Source organism: Brassica rapa, chromosome A03 (genome assembly GCF_000309985.2).
Source record: "Brassica rapa cultivar Chiifu-401-42 chromosome A03, CAAS_Brap_v3.01, whole genome shotgun sequence".
Classification (NCBI taxonomy): Eukaryota; Viridiplantae; Streptophyta; class Magnoliopsida; order Brassicales; family Brassicaceae; genus Brassica; species Brassica rapa.
In genome coordinates, this window is record NC_024797.2 from 31285534 (window position 1) to 31303186 (window position 17653).

General features: G+C 32.1%; 3 protein-coding genes across 3 annotated transcripts; all 3 read right to left on the bottom strand.

Moving 5' to 3' along the window:
* Positions 1 to 1986: 1986 nt before the first annotated feature.
* LOC103862370 (V-type proton ATPase subunit c1) lies at positions 1987 to 3643 on the bottom strand. The gene is made up of 3 exons (XM_009140075.2): positions 3393 to 3643; positions 2513 to 2798; positions 1987 to 2415 (listed from the first exon to the last, which is right to left on the bottom strand). The coding sequence occupies exons 1-3, from the start codon at positions 3466 to 3468 to the stop codon at positions 2283 to 2285; spliced, it is 495 nt and encodes a 164-aa protein (XP_009138323.1). The 5' UTR covers positions 3469 to 3643; the 3' UTR covers positions 1987 to 2282.
* A 169-nt stretch (positions 3644 to 3812) lies between these two features.
* Positions 3813 to 5142, bottom strand: LOC103862372 (probable ribosome-binding factor A, chloroplastic). The gene is made up of 3 exons (XM_009140076.3): positions 4746 to 5142; positions 4382 to 4555; positions 3813 to 4213 (listed from the first exon to the last, which is right to left on the bottom strand). Exons 1-3 carry the CDS (start codon positions 5082 to 5084, stop codon positions 4103 to 4105), a joined length of 624 nt encoding a protein of 207 aa, XP_009138324.1. The 5' UTR covers positions 5085 to 5142; the 3' UTR covers positions 3813 to 4102.
* A 6647-nt stretch (positions 5143 to 11789) lies between these two features.
* Positions 11790 to 16534, bottom strand: LOC103862373 (auxin-responsive protein SAUR50). Its single transcript, XM_033286556.1, has one exon. It carries the CDS (start codon positions 12716 to 12718, stop codon positions 12128 to 12130), a length of 591 nt encoding a protein of 196 aa, XP_033142447.1. The 5' UTR covers positions 12719 to 16534; the 3' UTR covers positions 11790 to 12127.
* Between the last annotated feature and the right edge of the window lie 1119 nt (positions 16535 to 17653).

The following is a 17653-nucleotide window of genomic DNA, read 5'->3' on the forward strand; positions in this document are numbered from 1 at the left end:
TTGTTTTATGTTTACCCTATTTATTTTATTTATCTTATCATATATGAATTCATCTGAAGTTTATGAACAACTTTTCTTTTTGAAAGGTTCTAATCAGTATGGTATTAACAAAACTATTTAATTTCATGCCATACACAAAACCACATTTGAGGCGGATTGTGTTGCTAATGTAAATCGTCCGGTAGTTCAAACCATTTGTAGTTTCTCTCGTTTTACATTTGGAAGGGGGGGGGGGTGGGGGGGGGGGGGCGTGGGGGGGGGGGGTTAATTAATCATATCGTTACTTTATAGAAATGTTTTTAGGATTAGTATATATTCAAAACCTATAGAATTGATGAGAAAATTTAGTCCAGTTCTATATTAACTGAACAAATCATTCTATGAAAAGATGTTTTCCTAACCTTAGTTTATGTTCAATTCTTTGGTATTTTATCAAATATGACAGACGTCGGCGTATTTGATTTTCTCGTCCATAGATTTGACTCATTTTCAATTTTTTCATGCATAAGGGATTCGCTGCAATATCACGTAAAGACCACTCATCTCAAATTTGTTTGGCTAAACAAACAAAATGCAATACATAACCAAAACAAATTAATTAATAATACAAAGTAATTAGCGGTCCCTTAAAATCAGAAACTTTTGACCTTTTGAAGGTCTATTTGATACTATATAATACTTTTACGAAGTGATGTAGAAAACCTAATTTTTTTTCTCTCTGCTAACGTAGAAAACCTAATTTTTATAGATTACTCTTACAAAGCGATGTAGAAAAAGCTTAGTGGTTTTATCACTACTAAAGAGAAGTAGTGTGTTGTTAGTTTCTTAATGTCTTATTTATCATTTTAGGAATTAGTGAATTACCACAGGCTCTTGTCCGAGCAATTAAGAGAAGACCATGTGGTAAACCTCTAGAAATATGTTAGGATGTAAAACAATATATTCAGATTCAAACATAGCACTGATATTAAGGAGCACATCACATGGTCTAAGAGAATTCCATCAGATTAAAAAGTTATTTAAGACAATTACTTTTTCATAAGGGCTTATATGTGGGGATAACCATAAAAAAAAAATAGATTTGTAGTAAAAAGGTAGAAAGAGATAGGAGAGAAAGGAGGAGAGAAGGTGGAGTTTTGGTTATTTAGTGAATTATAGATTTTTTTGTGTGGTCATTTGGTTTAATTTCCCTTTTCATAATATATTCATAAGACAACAAATATGGATTTTCATAGTCTAAGGGAGGATCCAAAAGGCGAGGTCTTGGTTTGTGGCCCTGAAATAAATGGCCACTACCACCTCTCCAACCATATATTTAAACAACTAAACACGTTTATGCGTAATTAGAAAATAGCTGTGAAAGTTTACAATTCTAGAAAGATTTATATCACATGAGAAAACTTCCATCTTAAACCAATTACTGGAAATCGTCGTCATAGTCTTTCAAGTAACACATGAATAAAAGTGGGAAAATATTATTTGAAAACTATTACTAGTATTACTTTAAAAGTTTAGCACATATTGTCATATTGATTTAAGCTTTTTGGTCTGAAGGATAAACTCATTACGTTTAAGGTGCTATTTGGAATTGAGTGGTACAAGATTTGGAGTGGTAACAATATAATATGTTTAATTAGTGGTGTGACCTAACGATAAAGGTTGCAGCCTTGATAAATTTTCACTCGCGTAAAATGATATGTTAAGCTTTTGTGCTCCTAGCTTATTATTAAACATCAAAGCTTGAAGTTCAAGATATAAAAAAACAAAATCACAGAGAAATAGTTTTGTGTAAAAGAAAACGATAAGGAAATCAAGACTATGTCAAGGGTCAAACATCAACGCTTAACTTCTCTTTCAGCTTCGGTCACAAAAACTTTTAGCATAAATGAATGTTCATAGTATAGAAACTATAAATAAAATCAAAGTCAAATGGAACTTGTTCAAAGAAAACACAACAACAAAGTTGATAAACAAACACCAGAGAAAAGCAATCAGAGAGACTCGTGATGGTTTCAGAAAGCAAACTTCTTTACAAATAAATGTATTTAACTTTCCTCAGGACAATACAAGAATACAAAAACATACCAAGCTCCATCAGAGCTCTTTATTACAGAACAAAATAATAAAAATCCCTACATCGGAGAGCAACCACCGAGAGAGAAATAGGAGAGCGTCCAATAATTTTTTTCAGTTCCCGAGAGGATACATACTAATGAACGATAGAACAAAACACACAGAGAAAATAAAGTACCTTCGGGGGAAAATCTTGTGGGTTACATATCTCATTCAGCTCTAGACTGGCCAGCTCTTGAGGAGAGGATGATTCCTACAATAAGCCCGTAAAGAGCAAGTGCTTCTGCGAAGATAAGGATAAGAATCATCCCAACAAAGAGCTTAGGCTGCTGAGCATTTGCCCTGAAAAAAGAATTACAAACGAACAAGTCAAACACCAATGTCACATACACACTCACGTGTGAAGTATTATAGGTTGCAGGAGGAGGGAATAACAAACCTGACACCGGCATCACCGACAATACCAATGGCCATACCAGCAGAAAGACCAGCAAGACCACAAGCAAGACCGGAGGAGAGGTGAGCGTATCCATCGAAGAGGTAGTAAGACTTGGCCTTTGGGTTAATACCGGTACTGATGATAACAGCAATAATCAAGCCGTAAATACCCAACACACCAGCCATAACAACGGGGACAATGGACTTCATGACCAGCTCGGGCCTCATCACTCCCATAGACGCCACACCAACACCACTCTTTGCGGTTCCATAAGCAGCTCCCATACCTATCCACCCAATAAAAACAAAGATTTATTACCATAATGTCAAAAATATAAAATAATCCTCATAGGATCCCACAAGATTACTCTAACAATAACATAATGTCAAAAATGAATCGAATCGAATCTCAGATTTACAACACAATGGTGATTGAAACGCATTGCTTAATAGATTTTCCAAGGTCAAACACTAATCAAGATCCAATAGCTACTCAATGAAGCACACGGTGGGCTCCAAATTTCAAGGGAATGCACAACAAAATGGAAATGAATCTCTTCGCAGATCTTCAGCTAGATAAAAATTTGACTAAGCTACAATTCAATGGTGCTCGAATAACATTGCTGAATCAGCTGATCCAAGGTCAAATGAAAACAATATCTTATAAGATCACACATTCTTTTGTCTATGGACGCAGATCGGAACCTAAATACTCATTCGTCAATCAATCATACACGCGATCTGAAGAGCTATGCGCAAGTTAGCACATATCTAGCTTAGTTACAAATGTCAGACGTCAATCCTAGAATCCAGGAAGACGATCACGGACAAACGATTCAGATCAAAACAAAATGATATGGAATGGAGAAAAGGGGGATTACAGGAGAAGACGAGTGCGGCTGCAGCGCCGAGGAAGCCGAAGAAAGGAGCTGTTTCATCGCCGCTGAAGGTAGACATGTCGACGTTTGCGATTTGGATCTGAGATCAGGTCGCTGGATGATTGGAATCTGGCGAGAGAGAGAGAGAGAGAGATGTGGATGGATATATCGCTCTGATTTTTTTATTTATTTATTTGTTATTGTTTTGTTTTTTTCTCTCGGATGAGTGGAAGGGAACAACGTGCAGCTTGATCTTTCACTGAGACGACCACGTCACTCTGGGCCTGGGCCTGGGCCTGGGCCTAATTGTGATTCACTTAGACCCCACTTTTAAATATCTCAACATTTTCCAATCCGGTTTACAGTTTTGGTACGACTTTGAAAGAGTTTCAAATCGGTTTAAAACTTCTACTAGCAAACACATTACAGTAGACCACACTGTTACACTAATTAATCCAAAAATGCAATAAGATAACAAACTGAGGAAGGAGTCATGTGAGCTAGTAGAAGCCATGTGAGCTAAACTGTCATTGGTTCGCATCTTCTTTGATTCTCAGTTCCGTGACATCAACATCTTCCTTATACTCTTGTCTAAACTTCACACAAAATATGAACTGATCTCTCCTAGATGAGTTGAACATATGATGACTGAAACCTAGTGTTAACAGAGTAATATGCACTCGTGTTTGGTGCTAAAACTTGCTTCAGACCATTTACTTTACATAGATGATGTCTTCGTCGGGGTCATCCTCTGGTGTATCAGATGTTTCTGACCCTCCTTCGCTTCCTTTCTCAGCTTTTATTTTGTCTAGTATTGCAATTACCTGAAAAAAACTCCAGTTTCAGTCTCTTGTGATGGTTATATAACTAGTAACTACTAGCAACCACAAGATAGAAAACTCAGAAATCATGATCAGCACCATTAAGGATCTTCCAACTTTTATAATATAGTTAGTTTCTTTTTCTAGTGAAAGATACATCAGAAGGCTTACCCTGCTTCCTCTTTCCATGGATTCATCCTCAATAAACCTGACCTCAGGCGTCAATCTCAACTTCATTCGCTTCCCGAGCTCACTCCTAACGTACTTAGCTTTAGATTTCAACCCCGCAATTGCAACGTCTTTCCCTCTATCATCTCCAAACACCGATACATATACCTTCACAATCTACAAACCCCCAAAAACAAACCATTTCATCCTTTAACATCTCTCTAAGTAATATCCCAAGTTCATAACTTACAACAACAACGCCTAACCATATGAATTTGCTTATGTCAACAACTAAGTGTAATCAAAAGGAGATAAAGTTTTGGAATCAAAAATTTCGAAAGACACTAACTTTCTACCTCATTATTACCTGCAAATCATTGGAGACCTCGACATCACTGATGGTGGTGAGAGAAGAGAGGTAACGGTCGGCTCCAAGTGCAGCTTCGGGCAACACGGCGTGTTGCAAGATAGTGTCCGTGAGAAGCATATCTGAGAGCTCCCTCATTATCTGTTTAGCCACCATCTTAACTCGTCTCGGGTTCGCCATACACTTTACTGTCCGGCGCACGGAGAGGTTCGTACGGAGGTTAACCGGAGCCATCGATTGCGGGAAGTGGAAAGCCTCCGTCTTGCAATGCACGGCTGAGATTGGCGGATGGAGAGGGAAGAATAAGTGAGACTGGTGGGCGTGGAGCACGTTAGGCATCGCCGCAGTGATTCCTCTGTTCTTGAGGGTAAAGGAGAGAAAGTAACGAAACAAGAACACTATCCAGTGGAGATGTATATGAGGGTATTATTGTAATTTATTTAATTAACGGTGACGTGGTTGAGTTGAATCCACGTAAACCGATACCGAATAAAACCAAATTTAAACTGAACCGGATATAAACCTGATTGTTGAATCAGACCAGAACAACAACCTTTGAAAGATGCATCAGACAAGAACAACTCGTCCATGTCCACCTCAGACACACAATAATAATGCAGTAATAAGGTCAAATGGATAAAAAATTCAACAAGATTTTCGTCTGTCATATAACTCCATTAGTACCAAAAAATTATAACATTGAAAATGTGTAACGCGAAGTAAATGTGTTCGAAAATGCATTGCATTGGCTCAGCTTCGTGTAGTTGACTAAGTTCCCGTTGTGCGCAACGCCAACGGAGCCGAAACGGTAACCTGGGACAAACGGCTGGACGTTCTTGAGCAATGAGGAGCCGGCGGTGGAGTAACGGACGTGACCGATGGCTATGTCGCCGGGCAACTGGTCGAGTTTTGACTCGTTTAAAACCTCGGAGACCAAACCGACACCTATTATTGTCTGGAGGACCTTGTCTTTGCTAACGGTTACGATACCTGTGTAGAAGCCATAAACGATAAAATAAAAGCGATGTTAAGGAAATTAGACCAATGTAAAAACGAATACAAGAACGATAAGAAATCGTATTCGCTAAGAGACATGGAGTCGAGATATGATCTTTTTTTTTAACTCAAAATATTCGCTCCGATAGTGAGACGGAACTGTACGAATATAGAGTCTCAGGATAAAACCATGGCAGACGAATCACGCCTCACTCGTGATCGCCCTATCGAACTATAAACTCTACGAAACACTCTCGCAATATAGACTTACGCAGAGGGATTTTTGCTCTTGGATTTCGATTTTGGAAAAAGTTAAGAAATGAAGGAAGAGGAGAGACGATATTTAAAGAGCCGGAGAAGACCCACTTCCTGCAACAGCTGCTGCACGTGGACGAGAATCTCGCGGAGATCGAGGGAAATTGAGTTCCGAAACTTCTTCCTCAAGACTCTTTCTTATCTCGCTTAAAATTTTCGAGAGGATAACATGCATGACGTTTTTATTTTTTAGACAAACTACTTGTCGTTTTAAATAAAATTGTATGCTGTTTTTTCCGAAATAAATGGCAAAGCGTTGAGCTTAACTTGGTCCAAAAAGAATAGTTCTTATCGGCCCAAGCCCAAACCCAAGCCCACGCCGAGCCGGCCGGACGGAGGCGGCGTCGCGCGCGTGGGGAGCTCTCTCTTCCTCTGAGCTGTTTAACCTCTCATGTCATGAAGACATATATATACTCCTCAAGATCAACTCTCCCAACCGATGTGGGATGTTTTTAACTTCGTTTCATTAAAGCCAACAAGGCTTTTTATAAGAACCCATAGGCCCATTTCGTTTTCACATTTTGCCATATATTATTTGAGCCATTAGGCTTAATAATTAGGCCCAACAACCTGCACCTTCTTGGCCTCGGTGCTGGAGCGCGTGGAGTGCTAAGTAACGGTTAAGAGAGTGAAGCGGGAAGAGGTGTATGGGGTTACGGAGAGGTTTAGAGAGTTTATTGGGGTTGGTATTGAGAAGAGGGAGAGTGAGAAGGTGGAAGTGGCCGCCATGGTGGAGGATTTGAGGGCACCGCCAAAAGAATTTGTTCTTCAAATACATTATTGCTAGACATAAAGCGCATGTAAATTTATATGACAATTATTTAACAAATATCGTATGAAAAAAAAAATTATATTATTAATCGAATTAACATATTTGGCCCTTTAACAATTTTTTTAAAAAATATTTGTTAATTACATAATTTGTTTACTAATGAACTGATCTCACATTTAAAAATATTTTAGGTCAAAAAATTATTTATGGCATAAAAACCTAACCGTTTAGGCCGAAGAATCTCATGCCTACTATTTGGTTACAATGAAACTATGTCAGCTCGGTTTTATATCATGATTTAGCAATTTAAAAGTTAATTATGGTTATGAAAAGTTTATGTTCTGTGCTAATCCTATCTATCTTTGATATTTTTCTCTTTTTCGTGTCACTTTGGTTATTGTTCGACATAAATATTGATTTTTTAGTTTATTCTCATTTTTTCCTTTTATTTTGGCCTGAGATTTAAAAAATGTTTAAGATTTAAAATTATTAAAGAGATACATACTTAAGATATACTCGTGATTAATGCCAGCCCTGCTTTTCAAATTTTAATGAACTAGTAAAACTTTAAAACAGTTTATAAGAGATTTCTCAAAAGATATACTCCCTCTATTTTTTTTTATGTAGGTAGTTTTAGGTGAATGCACAAATATTAAGAAAGTTATTAATTTTTCCAAAAGTAGCATTTGATATATAAATTAGGTGTAGTTAAACCAATCATAAATTAGTATATATTATTTGATTGGTTTCACTATACCCAATAAAATTAGAAGTTACTTTAAGTTATAAAAATACTTATATTTTGAAACAAACAAATTTTATTTAAACTACTTACAATTAAAAACAAAGGGAGTATATAACATATGCATGAATCAGATATCTGAATAATTGGGCTGCTTATCTGATATTCTCATCATTCAAAATTTTTTGATTTAATATAGTGAAGAGTTTATCAAACAAAATCGTTTTAAAGGAGATCATTGCGATCATGATTCAAACAATGCAAAATTTAATAAATCAAAATTAGAACTTTGCAAACTGAATTTGTCTGAAAAACAAGCTTGATGATGTTGATCTCGAACGTAGAAAGTGTTTGGTTTTTGTGATTTGAAATAGCATTAATTTAGTTTCAATAATGTGAATAGTCGTTCATAAGTATGGAGACGATGGACTTACCGAGCCTGTGATTAGTCATACTTTGCATGAAATAGTAAATGTTTTACATCACGAGGAAATAAACAGTTTAAGGAAAAAGAAAAATTGTCTGAAAGCTTAGTTATAAAGAAATTTTCAATCTTTCATCTAAGACTTGTTTTATTGTTGCTAGTTTAATGTTTTAAAGTATATACGATTGGTAAGTGTTTTAGATGATTTCTACAACCAATCTTTTCTAAAGCATAATTTTTCTTTCAATCATGCTCTATCTAAATAAACTAAACTACATTTATTCATTTTTCTTATTTTTGCTTGTAAAATTCAAGATATTTAAAACATTTACATATTGACTTTAGAAGATATATGATTAAATCATTAAATTTTATCAAATATACCATAAAATCCTACTTAAAAATAAAATAATCAGTCATGATAAAAATATAAAATTTCAATATTTACAACGTAATTTACAATAAACATCTAAATCGACAACTCTTTTCACTTAAAGCATTAGTTTGACAATTAGAGTTTGATTGTGTTTTCTTTGTACAGTGTGACTAATTTCATTCTACAGTTAAAATATCTAATGATATTAGATTAGAAAGAAAGACTCAGTTTTTAATTTAGATTTTTTTTGATAAAAAGATCCTTATTTATTTCTTATGTCTATTATCAATAATATATTCAGGTTTTTGGATCTTAAACGAGTAAACGATTAAAATTTTGAATATGCTATTGGCTTATAGACTTTTTTATTGGTTATATAAATCAGATGTTTCTATTTATTATAGTTAGAAATATCCACTGAAATCAATTAATATTTTTATCTTCAAAAGATAATAATTTTACATACAAATGATTGCAAATATATAATTAAGTATACTAATATTTTATGAAGTTCTACCACGCTTAGTGAAAGCCTAAAACTAGGCCGAGAGAAACAAAATCTTGAAAAATTAATGTAGAATATGTACATTAATTTGGAAAAATGCACTAAAGCGATAATTATGATATAGACATTTCAAGTTCTTTCGACCAATAAAATCATCTAGCTCAAACTAAAAGTCAATATTTACATTAGGAATGAGTTTTTTTTAATGACCAAACTAAGTTGAGATTTCATAACCTATCAAAAGTAAAACACCCTTTGCTATATAGATCATTTGTTGAATATTAAGCATCATCATAAATTATAATTATCATAAGAGCACCTCCACCATTGCCAAAATGTTATTAAAATACATATATTTGTATGTAAATATTTATATTAGTATTTAGTTGAGATTTCTAAAGCTTACGAAAAAACGAACCAAAAATATATAATTATGCTTTTTAAAGAAAAAATGGTCATGAAACTCTTTACGAAGGAATATCATAGAGTTCTGATAGAAAATGGGATTGTATTCCGAAGTGAATCTCCTTCACTTTTCGTTTAATAGATAGACCCTTCAATATTTGTTTGATTGTGTTGATATGAGCATTATAATACTATGGTTATAGTACAATTGTAGAGTAACACTAATTGATACTCCCTCTGTTTCTTAATGTTACATATTCTAGTTTTTTTACACATTTTAATAAAACACATTAAATTTGCATAATTTTTTGTGTTTATTTTTGTTCTATAATTTTAAGTCAATAAAAATTCAATAAGTGCAATTAAGTTTTATAAAATTTGCAATTAGTTAATAAAACATATCTTGAAAATGTAAAAAATAGATTTTTTTAAAACAAATTTTTTTTCTAAAAAATGTAATATTAAGGAACAGAGGAGTATCATATTTTGTAGTCTTTTTAATTTCTTTTTGGCAAGTGTATCTCGTAATTTGTGCTTTACTAATGATGTACAAATCAATAGACTAGGGAATGCGATTGCATCAATTTCTAAAAGTTAATGACTATTCAAAACTAAACATCTATTAAAGCGTAGTAAATCTTGCATTAACTTTTTAATTATACAGCAGTTATACTAATGATTTAATATTGGGCCATAGGAGTTCTAACCTTTTCGAACAATTCAATACATGTTTAATTACAGCTTTAATTAATTGTACGGAATAGGGAAAAGCCATCGAAAAATCATTTAATTGCCTATGCAATCCAAATAAATAATGCTTACTTTAAGAATGGTTAAAGGACGCCACATTTGGATACAACTCATATTTCTTTTAAGTTTTCTTTGATACAAAGAAGATACTATAGTACTATACCCCAAAGAAGATATAGGAAAAGATTTGTACATATTTTTAAAACTAAACATCGCGGTGCGGCAGTATTGAAAAAAGAAACCTTTGCTTATGGCAGCAAAAAAAAAATTAAAGATCAAAGGCATCATTTACTACTACCATAGGCATAATATAATCACAAAAATTTGAGTTTACACGATGGAAGGGTTATAATGGTTTGGATTAAAAAAATATGAGCTTATAATTAACTAATACATGGGTTTCCTAAGTAACAACCAATGTAAAAATTTATTAAAGAACTAGAATAATTAGATATTGGTGATTATAGTTGTGACTACATTTTTGAAATTTTTTTAGAAAAAATTAAAGTATGTAGTTTTTTCTAAACTTTTCTCTGATTATGGCATAAAAGTAAAACATTGAGTCACTGAATTATTTTATCTTAGAATTAGTTATAAAATTTAATGATAAATACTTGATTAATATCTTTAATAAATAAAAATCTTGTTTTATAATCACTATTTTGTTTATTAGATTAATTACTTATTATATGGGTTTCCTCTATCATAATATGCATTATTGTTTTTACAGTATGAAATTTTATGATTCGTTTATGGCAACCATAAATGCTCGCACGGCTCTGACTATACTAGATAGATGAACTTCTAACTTTTAAGGGTTGGAAAAATAAGCCGTCTTAAATTAACCAAAATAAAACTGAAGAATCCGTAAAATTTCGAGAGTGTTGTGACCCTTATTCATATGCAACTTTTCTGTTTTTATGTTCAAAATTTTTGTATGCAACTGTTCTACGTCTTTATGTTCAAAATTTTCAGCCACACCGTTTGTTACATATTATATCTCCCAACACTTAGACGGTGTCGGCTGACGTTAACAATGATCAAAATTTAGAATTTCCCCCATTTTTAATGTAGATTAGTGTTGAAATTTTCTAGCACAATTGGTATTTATCATCAGTGATTAATACTGTACTTTTGGAATATATAAGATAGAGCATAGTAGAGTGTTCACGGTGATATAAACATTGTGTACAGTGAGTAAGGTGGAAAATGTAATTGTTTGGTTAGCAATCCCTTATATAACCTCTAGTGACCGCCTAGGCGCCTAGTTACTTTTTGAACATTGCTCTGTATAGATGTTTTCTCGAATTAGAACTATCATTATTTACACATATACCAACTTCTTTTAAGAACATTGGTGGCCTAATTTTCATTACAAACACCGTTAAAGACGACTGTTGACAAGTATATGCTGAAGTTATCGAGCAGAATGGATCTTATTGTTTTAAAATTTTCAATCCTTAGTATTTGAAACCAGTTTCTCAAACGAATGTAGAAAAAATCTTGTATGGTTCCGTACATGATAAATTGATAATGTATCCCACATTCTCTGACAAAACCATGTTCAAGCATGCACTTTCAAAATGTTATGTATCATTCATACGATTTGACTTATAATCTTTTTAGAGCCCTAATTATCTATGTATCACATGAAAATTTAGCCTCAAACTACATTTTTAATAATGTTTATAGCAAATTGTAGTCCAAAGTTAAACATCTTTATTTCTGTTTAATGTTTAAAATGTTGAAGCCTCTGAAAAATAGTACAAATTAAGTTGCACAAGAATCAATAAAAAAAATTAGGGAATCGTTAAACAAATAGAGGAATATTTTTTCCTGCATTAATCAACTTCTCTCACAAAATCAAGATCTGCGAGGAAAACATTACAAGCTTTTTAATTTACAAATCCAATTAAACCCATGGAATCTATATCTCATTCAGGTTTCTTTCTTATTAGACGAGTAAACCAGCTCGTAAAAACCCTAGATAGGCTTAAAAATAGAAGAAGAAAAAACTTAAAAAGAGAGGAGATGCTATTTCTCGTAAGAAAGCTTCTGCTTCGTCAACCATCTTCTTCAAATGGTTTACTTAAAATTTCATCGGATCACTGAAGTTAGGTTCTGGAAGACAAGTTCATCACAAGGAATGGTGATACCCATATCGTGGTCAAATCCAAACTCTTCCTCAGCTCGTCTTAAGAGAGATTGGAACTCAGGGTGAGTCAAGAAGGAGACTGGGACAATGTATCTGCTTCTGTTCTCTCCGACATAGACAGGAAAGTGCCCCTTTGGTACGTCTAGTGGGAGGAAATCTTCATCGTATCCTCCTCCATTCGTCTTTCCTAAGCTCGAGCATCTCTTTAGAATCTGCTTTAGCATTGCTGTCTGAGTTAGTTTTGAAGATTTCTTCATTATGGCCATTTGTCTTTGGGTTATTGAGAGAGAAAAGCTTTTGGTTGTGTTTGAAGGATAGAGAGAGTTGGGAAGGAGATGGGTGGTTATTGAGGAGTTGAGGTGCATATATTTATAAATAAAGATTTTGTATATGTATGTGGCTGTACATACTCTTGTGTGTGTAGAGAGAGAAGGATATGAAGACATGTGCATATGTTTAGAAGGAGAAGGTGGGAGCCAAAATGGCAAAGCCAGCTGAGGATTTAATTTCATTGTTGGTCCTCTTTGTGACATTGTGGCCCCTTCTGATCTCCTGGTCCTTACCAGGATACACCATATATACTATATATCCTTATATATATTTCCTATCTCCCTTTTCTTCGCTTAAATATTCACTTCAAACACGTATGTATGACTACCTGAATTAATTAATCGGAAACAAAAGAGACATATTTTTTCTCAATACTCTAAGCTATGCCTATACGTGATATCCACCCTACTCCAACCTTCTAAATCAGTTACTTTCATCTAGAGAGGGAATATATCTATATACTAGCTAACCTGAATCGTTTCACTATATATAATAATGGCCAAATTTATTATAGTTTATCCCTGTTGATCATTAGTAATAAACATTAAAATTCTGCATCACCTTTGTAATTATATTAACATACCAATAACTAAAAAAATAGTATAAATTATGACAACTTGATAATTTAATAAGAAGTTTGGTTTCTTTGGACCATAATTTTGATTCGGAGATATACAATGTGTAATGTTAGTTGCAGACTTGCAATGTCCAATGTAACTCTAATTTGAGCTTAGTACATCTTCCAATAGCTAAGAGTATCTCCAACCCAAGACCTCATTTTAAATGGAGCAAAACCGCAAAATGAGAATTTGAGGGGTGGTTATTCTAACCATGAATCTTCAAAAAAATCTTAATTTTTTTTTTTTACATTATAGTCCTTGACATTAACAAAAGTTACTAAATAAGAATAAAACTTTACAAATACGTAATAAAACATACTTTTAAATATTATACAATGTACAATATTACAATATATAATAAAAATAATACAAATTACATATATAGTAAAACAACACACATACACACAAATTTTAGAAAATTATAATTTATGTTAAATTTGTTTAATACATTTTTATTTTGTCTGAGCTTTATTTAATATACTTTTCTATTTGTGTGAATTTTATTTTGTGTGAGATTTAATTTATGTATTTTTCTATTTGTGTGAATTTTATTTTAATGTTATGTAATATTTATTCTATTTTATTTTATTTTGGTGTATTTAAAATATTCTAAATAAAGTTAGTGGATCTAATTGTGAAAGAAAATAGTTGTAAAAACTAAAAAGAAAATGAATAGTAGTTTTGAGGTTTTGAACAGTGAAACCTCAAATTTGAGGTGTCACTATTCAAAATCTCAAAATTTGAAGATTTGAGGTTGGGTTGAGATGACAAAAACTTTAAAAATTGGGAATTTGAGGTTGGGTTGGAGATGCTCTAAGTGACTACCACCCCTGTTAATTTTATTATTTTGAAATATTTGATATATCTATATGTAATATTTAAGGAGGATGATAGACAGGCTGCAGGCATATAATATCAAATTTGCTCTGGGGAAGGCAAAAGAGTCTGAGAAGGTTGTTCTTGGGAATAAACATACGTATAAAGTTAGAAAACATATTCACTAAAAGAACCATAAAAGTATTCATAATCCATATTACATAAAAATATTTCACATGTACTAATGTAATGTAATATATCCCTCAAAAGAATATTAATGTGATATGTATGATATGAAAACATGTTATCATGTGCTACATGATACAACTTGCAAAATGTCAATATAACCGATTATATTGTTGGCACTTATGATGATATTTTACTCTTTATCAAAATTTGATATACTAACTTTTTTGTTTTGATAGAAATAAGCTAAGAAGATAGAAGTAACTTAAACGGTTGCAGACTGTTAACTATATACTTGTTAAACAATTAATTAGAAACTGCTACAGTTGCTAGATAAACCACCTTATGTATACGAATACAATGTACATATTACCAGAGCCGGTCCTAGAACTGTAAGGGCTGGAAGCAAGACGAAAAAATATGACCACTTTTTAAAAGAAAAATCAGGAGAAAATGAATTGGAACTACTAGGGTTCGAACCCAACAACAAAAAGGAGATTAGTCACATAAACTCCCACTAGATTAAAGAGCATACTTGCAAAATGTGGCCGAAAATACTCTATAAATTATACGGCCGCAAGCGTGTGCTTCCTTGGCTTCTTGCAAGGGCCGGCACTGCATATTACTAACTACCCAAGTGTATACACATTTTACATTAGCCAATATTCTGGGCTGATTCTTAAAGAGAATAATATGAAAGACAAAATATTCTCCTATCAAAAGTAAAATTTTGCGTTAGATTATGTAGTTCTGAATAAATAGAAATATTTGATAAAAATAATAAATAGAATATATGTATCATCGAAGGCTAAAAATGTGAATGGCAGAAGAAAATGCACACCTATCTTCTCTTTCTCTTGAGAGGTGTCATCGATGAGCGTAACTCACGGACTTTGAAATGAGTAATGTACTGAAGAGTACAAAGCAGAAGAGTTTTTGGAGTTTTGTTAAATGTGATTCGAGGGAGTGTGCCTGTGACACTTTCAAACAAATTTCTTTTTCCTTTTATTCGCAGACACCCATGTGCATGCCTCTTTCATTGTAGTATATTTTTTTTCCTTTTCTTTTATTCTTTTTAATAATTGATTAATTTTTTTCTTTTTTAATTAAATTTCTGTTTTTTCTTATCGTTTTTCTTTTCCAACTATAGATTGCAGTTAATCCCTGGCCTTCCACCTTTTTCCGTTTCCTTTTTTTATAAATAAAATCTTTTAGAATACTCTGAAAAATGTGTCTTGGTATTTACAAACGAAAAAAGGTAAACTGTTTAGGACACACAAAAGATGAACGTAGGTCTCCCTTGAAGTTAGTTCACTTCAGAGCTTGATGTCGGAATTGCATCTCAAGTACAATTATGCCGACGTTGTCTAAACGGAAATATTTTTTTTTTGTTGCAAAAGGAACTTAATTTGGGTGGGGGTTCATCCACTGGTTAATGGTGGACTGTCTTCTTGTGCATGTTTTTCTAGATTCAACTGATTCGATTTGGATCCTAGTTCCGATTATTAGAAATCGGTTAAACCGGTAAAGAAAATGATGCATGCATGTTTATAGTACTTACTTTTGAATATGAGTGTCGATCTTAAATCACTTCAAAATTTTTTTTTGAAACTTCAACTTTAAGTGTTAAGAGATAATATGCGAGGCATTTCAAGGAATCACTTCAAATTTTGATCCAAGCAAGAACTTTATATATATTTTTATATACACCATGAGTTCAACATTCAAGAATAAATAGTGAAAATTCCTAATTAGAAAACGGATATAAGTCTAAAATATATCAAATACTCGTAAGCATAACCCGTAGGTCGTTCAGTAGGAGAACCTTTCATTGGAATTTTCACATAGTCAACGAGAGATTTAGGTTCCACCAAAAACAATAATAAATAAATGCTATGATATTGAAACAAAAGGTAGTAAATATAGAAGATAATCTAAATTCTTCAGTCATTTTTAACATAAGCTAAACTGTTTTGTTTTGTTTGAAAAACAAATGAGTAGTTGGACATTATGTTTCAAGTTTCAACCTATTTTCGACGAGAGACTTTTTCAACATAAAATTTATCATTTATTTACAAAAGAATGCCACTGAAAACCTAACTAATCTTAAATACTAGCATTAAGTATAATTTTGTCATTTAAAATAATCATAAATATGATCTTAATTTACGTACATACATAATTTTCTATTTGTGTATTAATGAAATTTAGTTGTCCGATGTCGAATACTGATGTTATAATTCTAAACAAAAATCATTTTATAAAGACATCTCTATTCCTACTCCTTTTTTTCCTATAAAATAGAGTAAAAGTAAATATGGAGTAAAGAATGCTTTAACCCAACTCTATATCTCACTTCATAATGAAATTTACTCTATAAATAGAGTAATCTATTTTTTGTTTGTTCATCACTCCATTAGAGCATCTCCAATGTATAACTCTATTTTTTCCTCTAAAATGGAGTAAAAGTGAAAATAGAGTAAAATTGTTTCAACCCTACTCCATTTTTCACTCTATAATGGAGTGATGAACAAACAAAAAATAGATTACTCCATTTATGGAGTAAATTTTATTATGGAGTGAGATATGGAGTTGAGTTTGAGCATTCCTTATTCCATATTCACTTTTATTCCATTTTAGAAAAAAAAATAGAGTAGGGATGAAGATGCCCCTATAGAGTGATAAATGAAGTAGGGTTAGAGCAATTTTACTCTATTTTCACTTTTACTCTATTTTGGAAGAAAAAATAGAGTTTTACATTGGAGATGCTCTAATGGATTGTTATGTAACAATCTATTTACTTTTTAAAAAATACTTTTATCAGTATTCAATAAGAAACGAGACAATAAATTTATTTAAACTGTAACTAATTGTATATATATATATATAAATTATAAATTAATATTCATATTTGAACTAACATAATCCAATCACTATTCTTGAATTATTCCTAAACTATTATTTTAACTAATTCAAAAAATAGTTTCCATATTTCTTTTAGTTTCCGTATTTCTCTCTTGCAATCTTAACCATTAATAGGATAGATTAGCATATATATGCAATCAATTTGATTTATTTAAAAACATAATATTACATTATACTTACAAGAAATAAATTGTATATAGTAACAACAAAAGAACATTCAATACAAATAATAATCTAATGATAATATAGCGTTATTGAATGGGTGTTCATTATGAATTTCGGTTCGGTTTGGATTTTTGGTACTTCATTTTTTTTGAAATATATCTACCATGTTAAAAAATATTTACTTTTTTTTTGTTTCGATTTATATACCATTAGTTTTTGGTTTATTTGATTTTATATCAAAACCCATAAATATATTTATTTTATACTAATTTTTTTTATGTTATATAATTATATATCGGCTTTACAAATAAATAAATATTTTCAGTTTTTAATTAGAATATTTTTCTGTTTTATTTACTATTTAAAATAATTAGTAAACATATACTAATTTATAAACAATAATAGTTTCCATAAAGTAAATATAAG

Bases quoted from the DNA above. Each gene is read 5' to 3' on its own strand.
- LOC103862370 (XM_009140075.2), bottom strand. From the start codon at position 3,468: ATGTCTACCTTCAGCGGCGATGAAACAGCTCCTTTCTTCGGCTTCCTC. The intron at 2,799-3,392 runs GTAATCCCCCTT...TTGGGTGGATAG, and splicing joins AGCCGCACTCGTCTTCTCCT to GTATGGGAGCTGCTTATGGA. The intron at 2,416-2,512 runs GTTTGTTATTCC...TTCTTTTTTCAG, and splicing joins GTCGGTGATGCCGGTGTCAG to GGCAAATGCTCAGCAGCCTA.
- LOC103862372 (XM_009140076.3), bottom strand. From the start codon at position 5,084: ATGCCTAACGTGCTCCACGCCCACCAGTCTCACTTATTCTTCCCTCTC. The intron at 4,556-4,745 runs GTAATAATGAGG...GGGGGTTTGTAG, and splicing joins AGGTCTCCAATGATTTGCAG to ATTGTGAAGGTATATGTATC. The intron at 4,214-4,381 runs GTAAGCCTTCTG...AGTTTTTTTCAG, and splicing joins CCATGGAAAGAGGAAGCAGG to GTAATTGCAATACTAGACAA.
- LOC103862373 (XM_033286556.1), bottom strand. From the start codon at position 12,718: ATGTCACAAAGAGGACCAACAATGAAATTAAATCCTCAGCTGGCTTTG.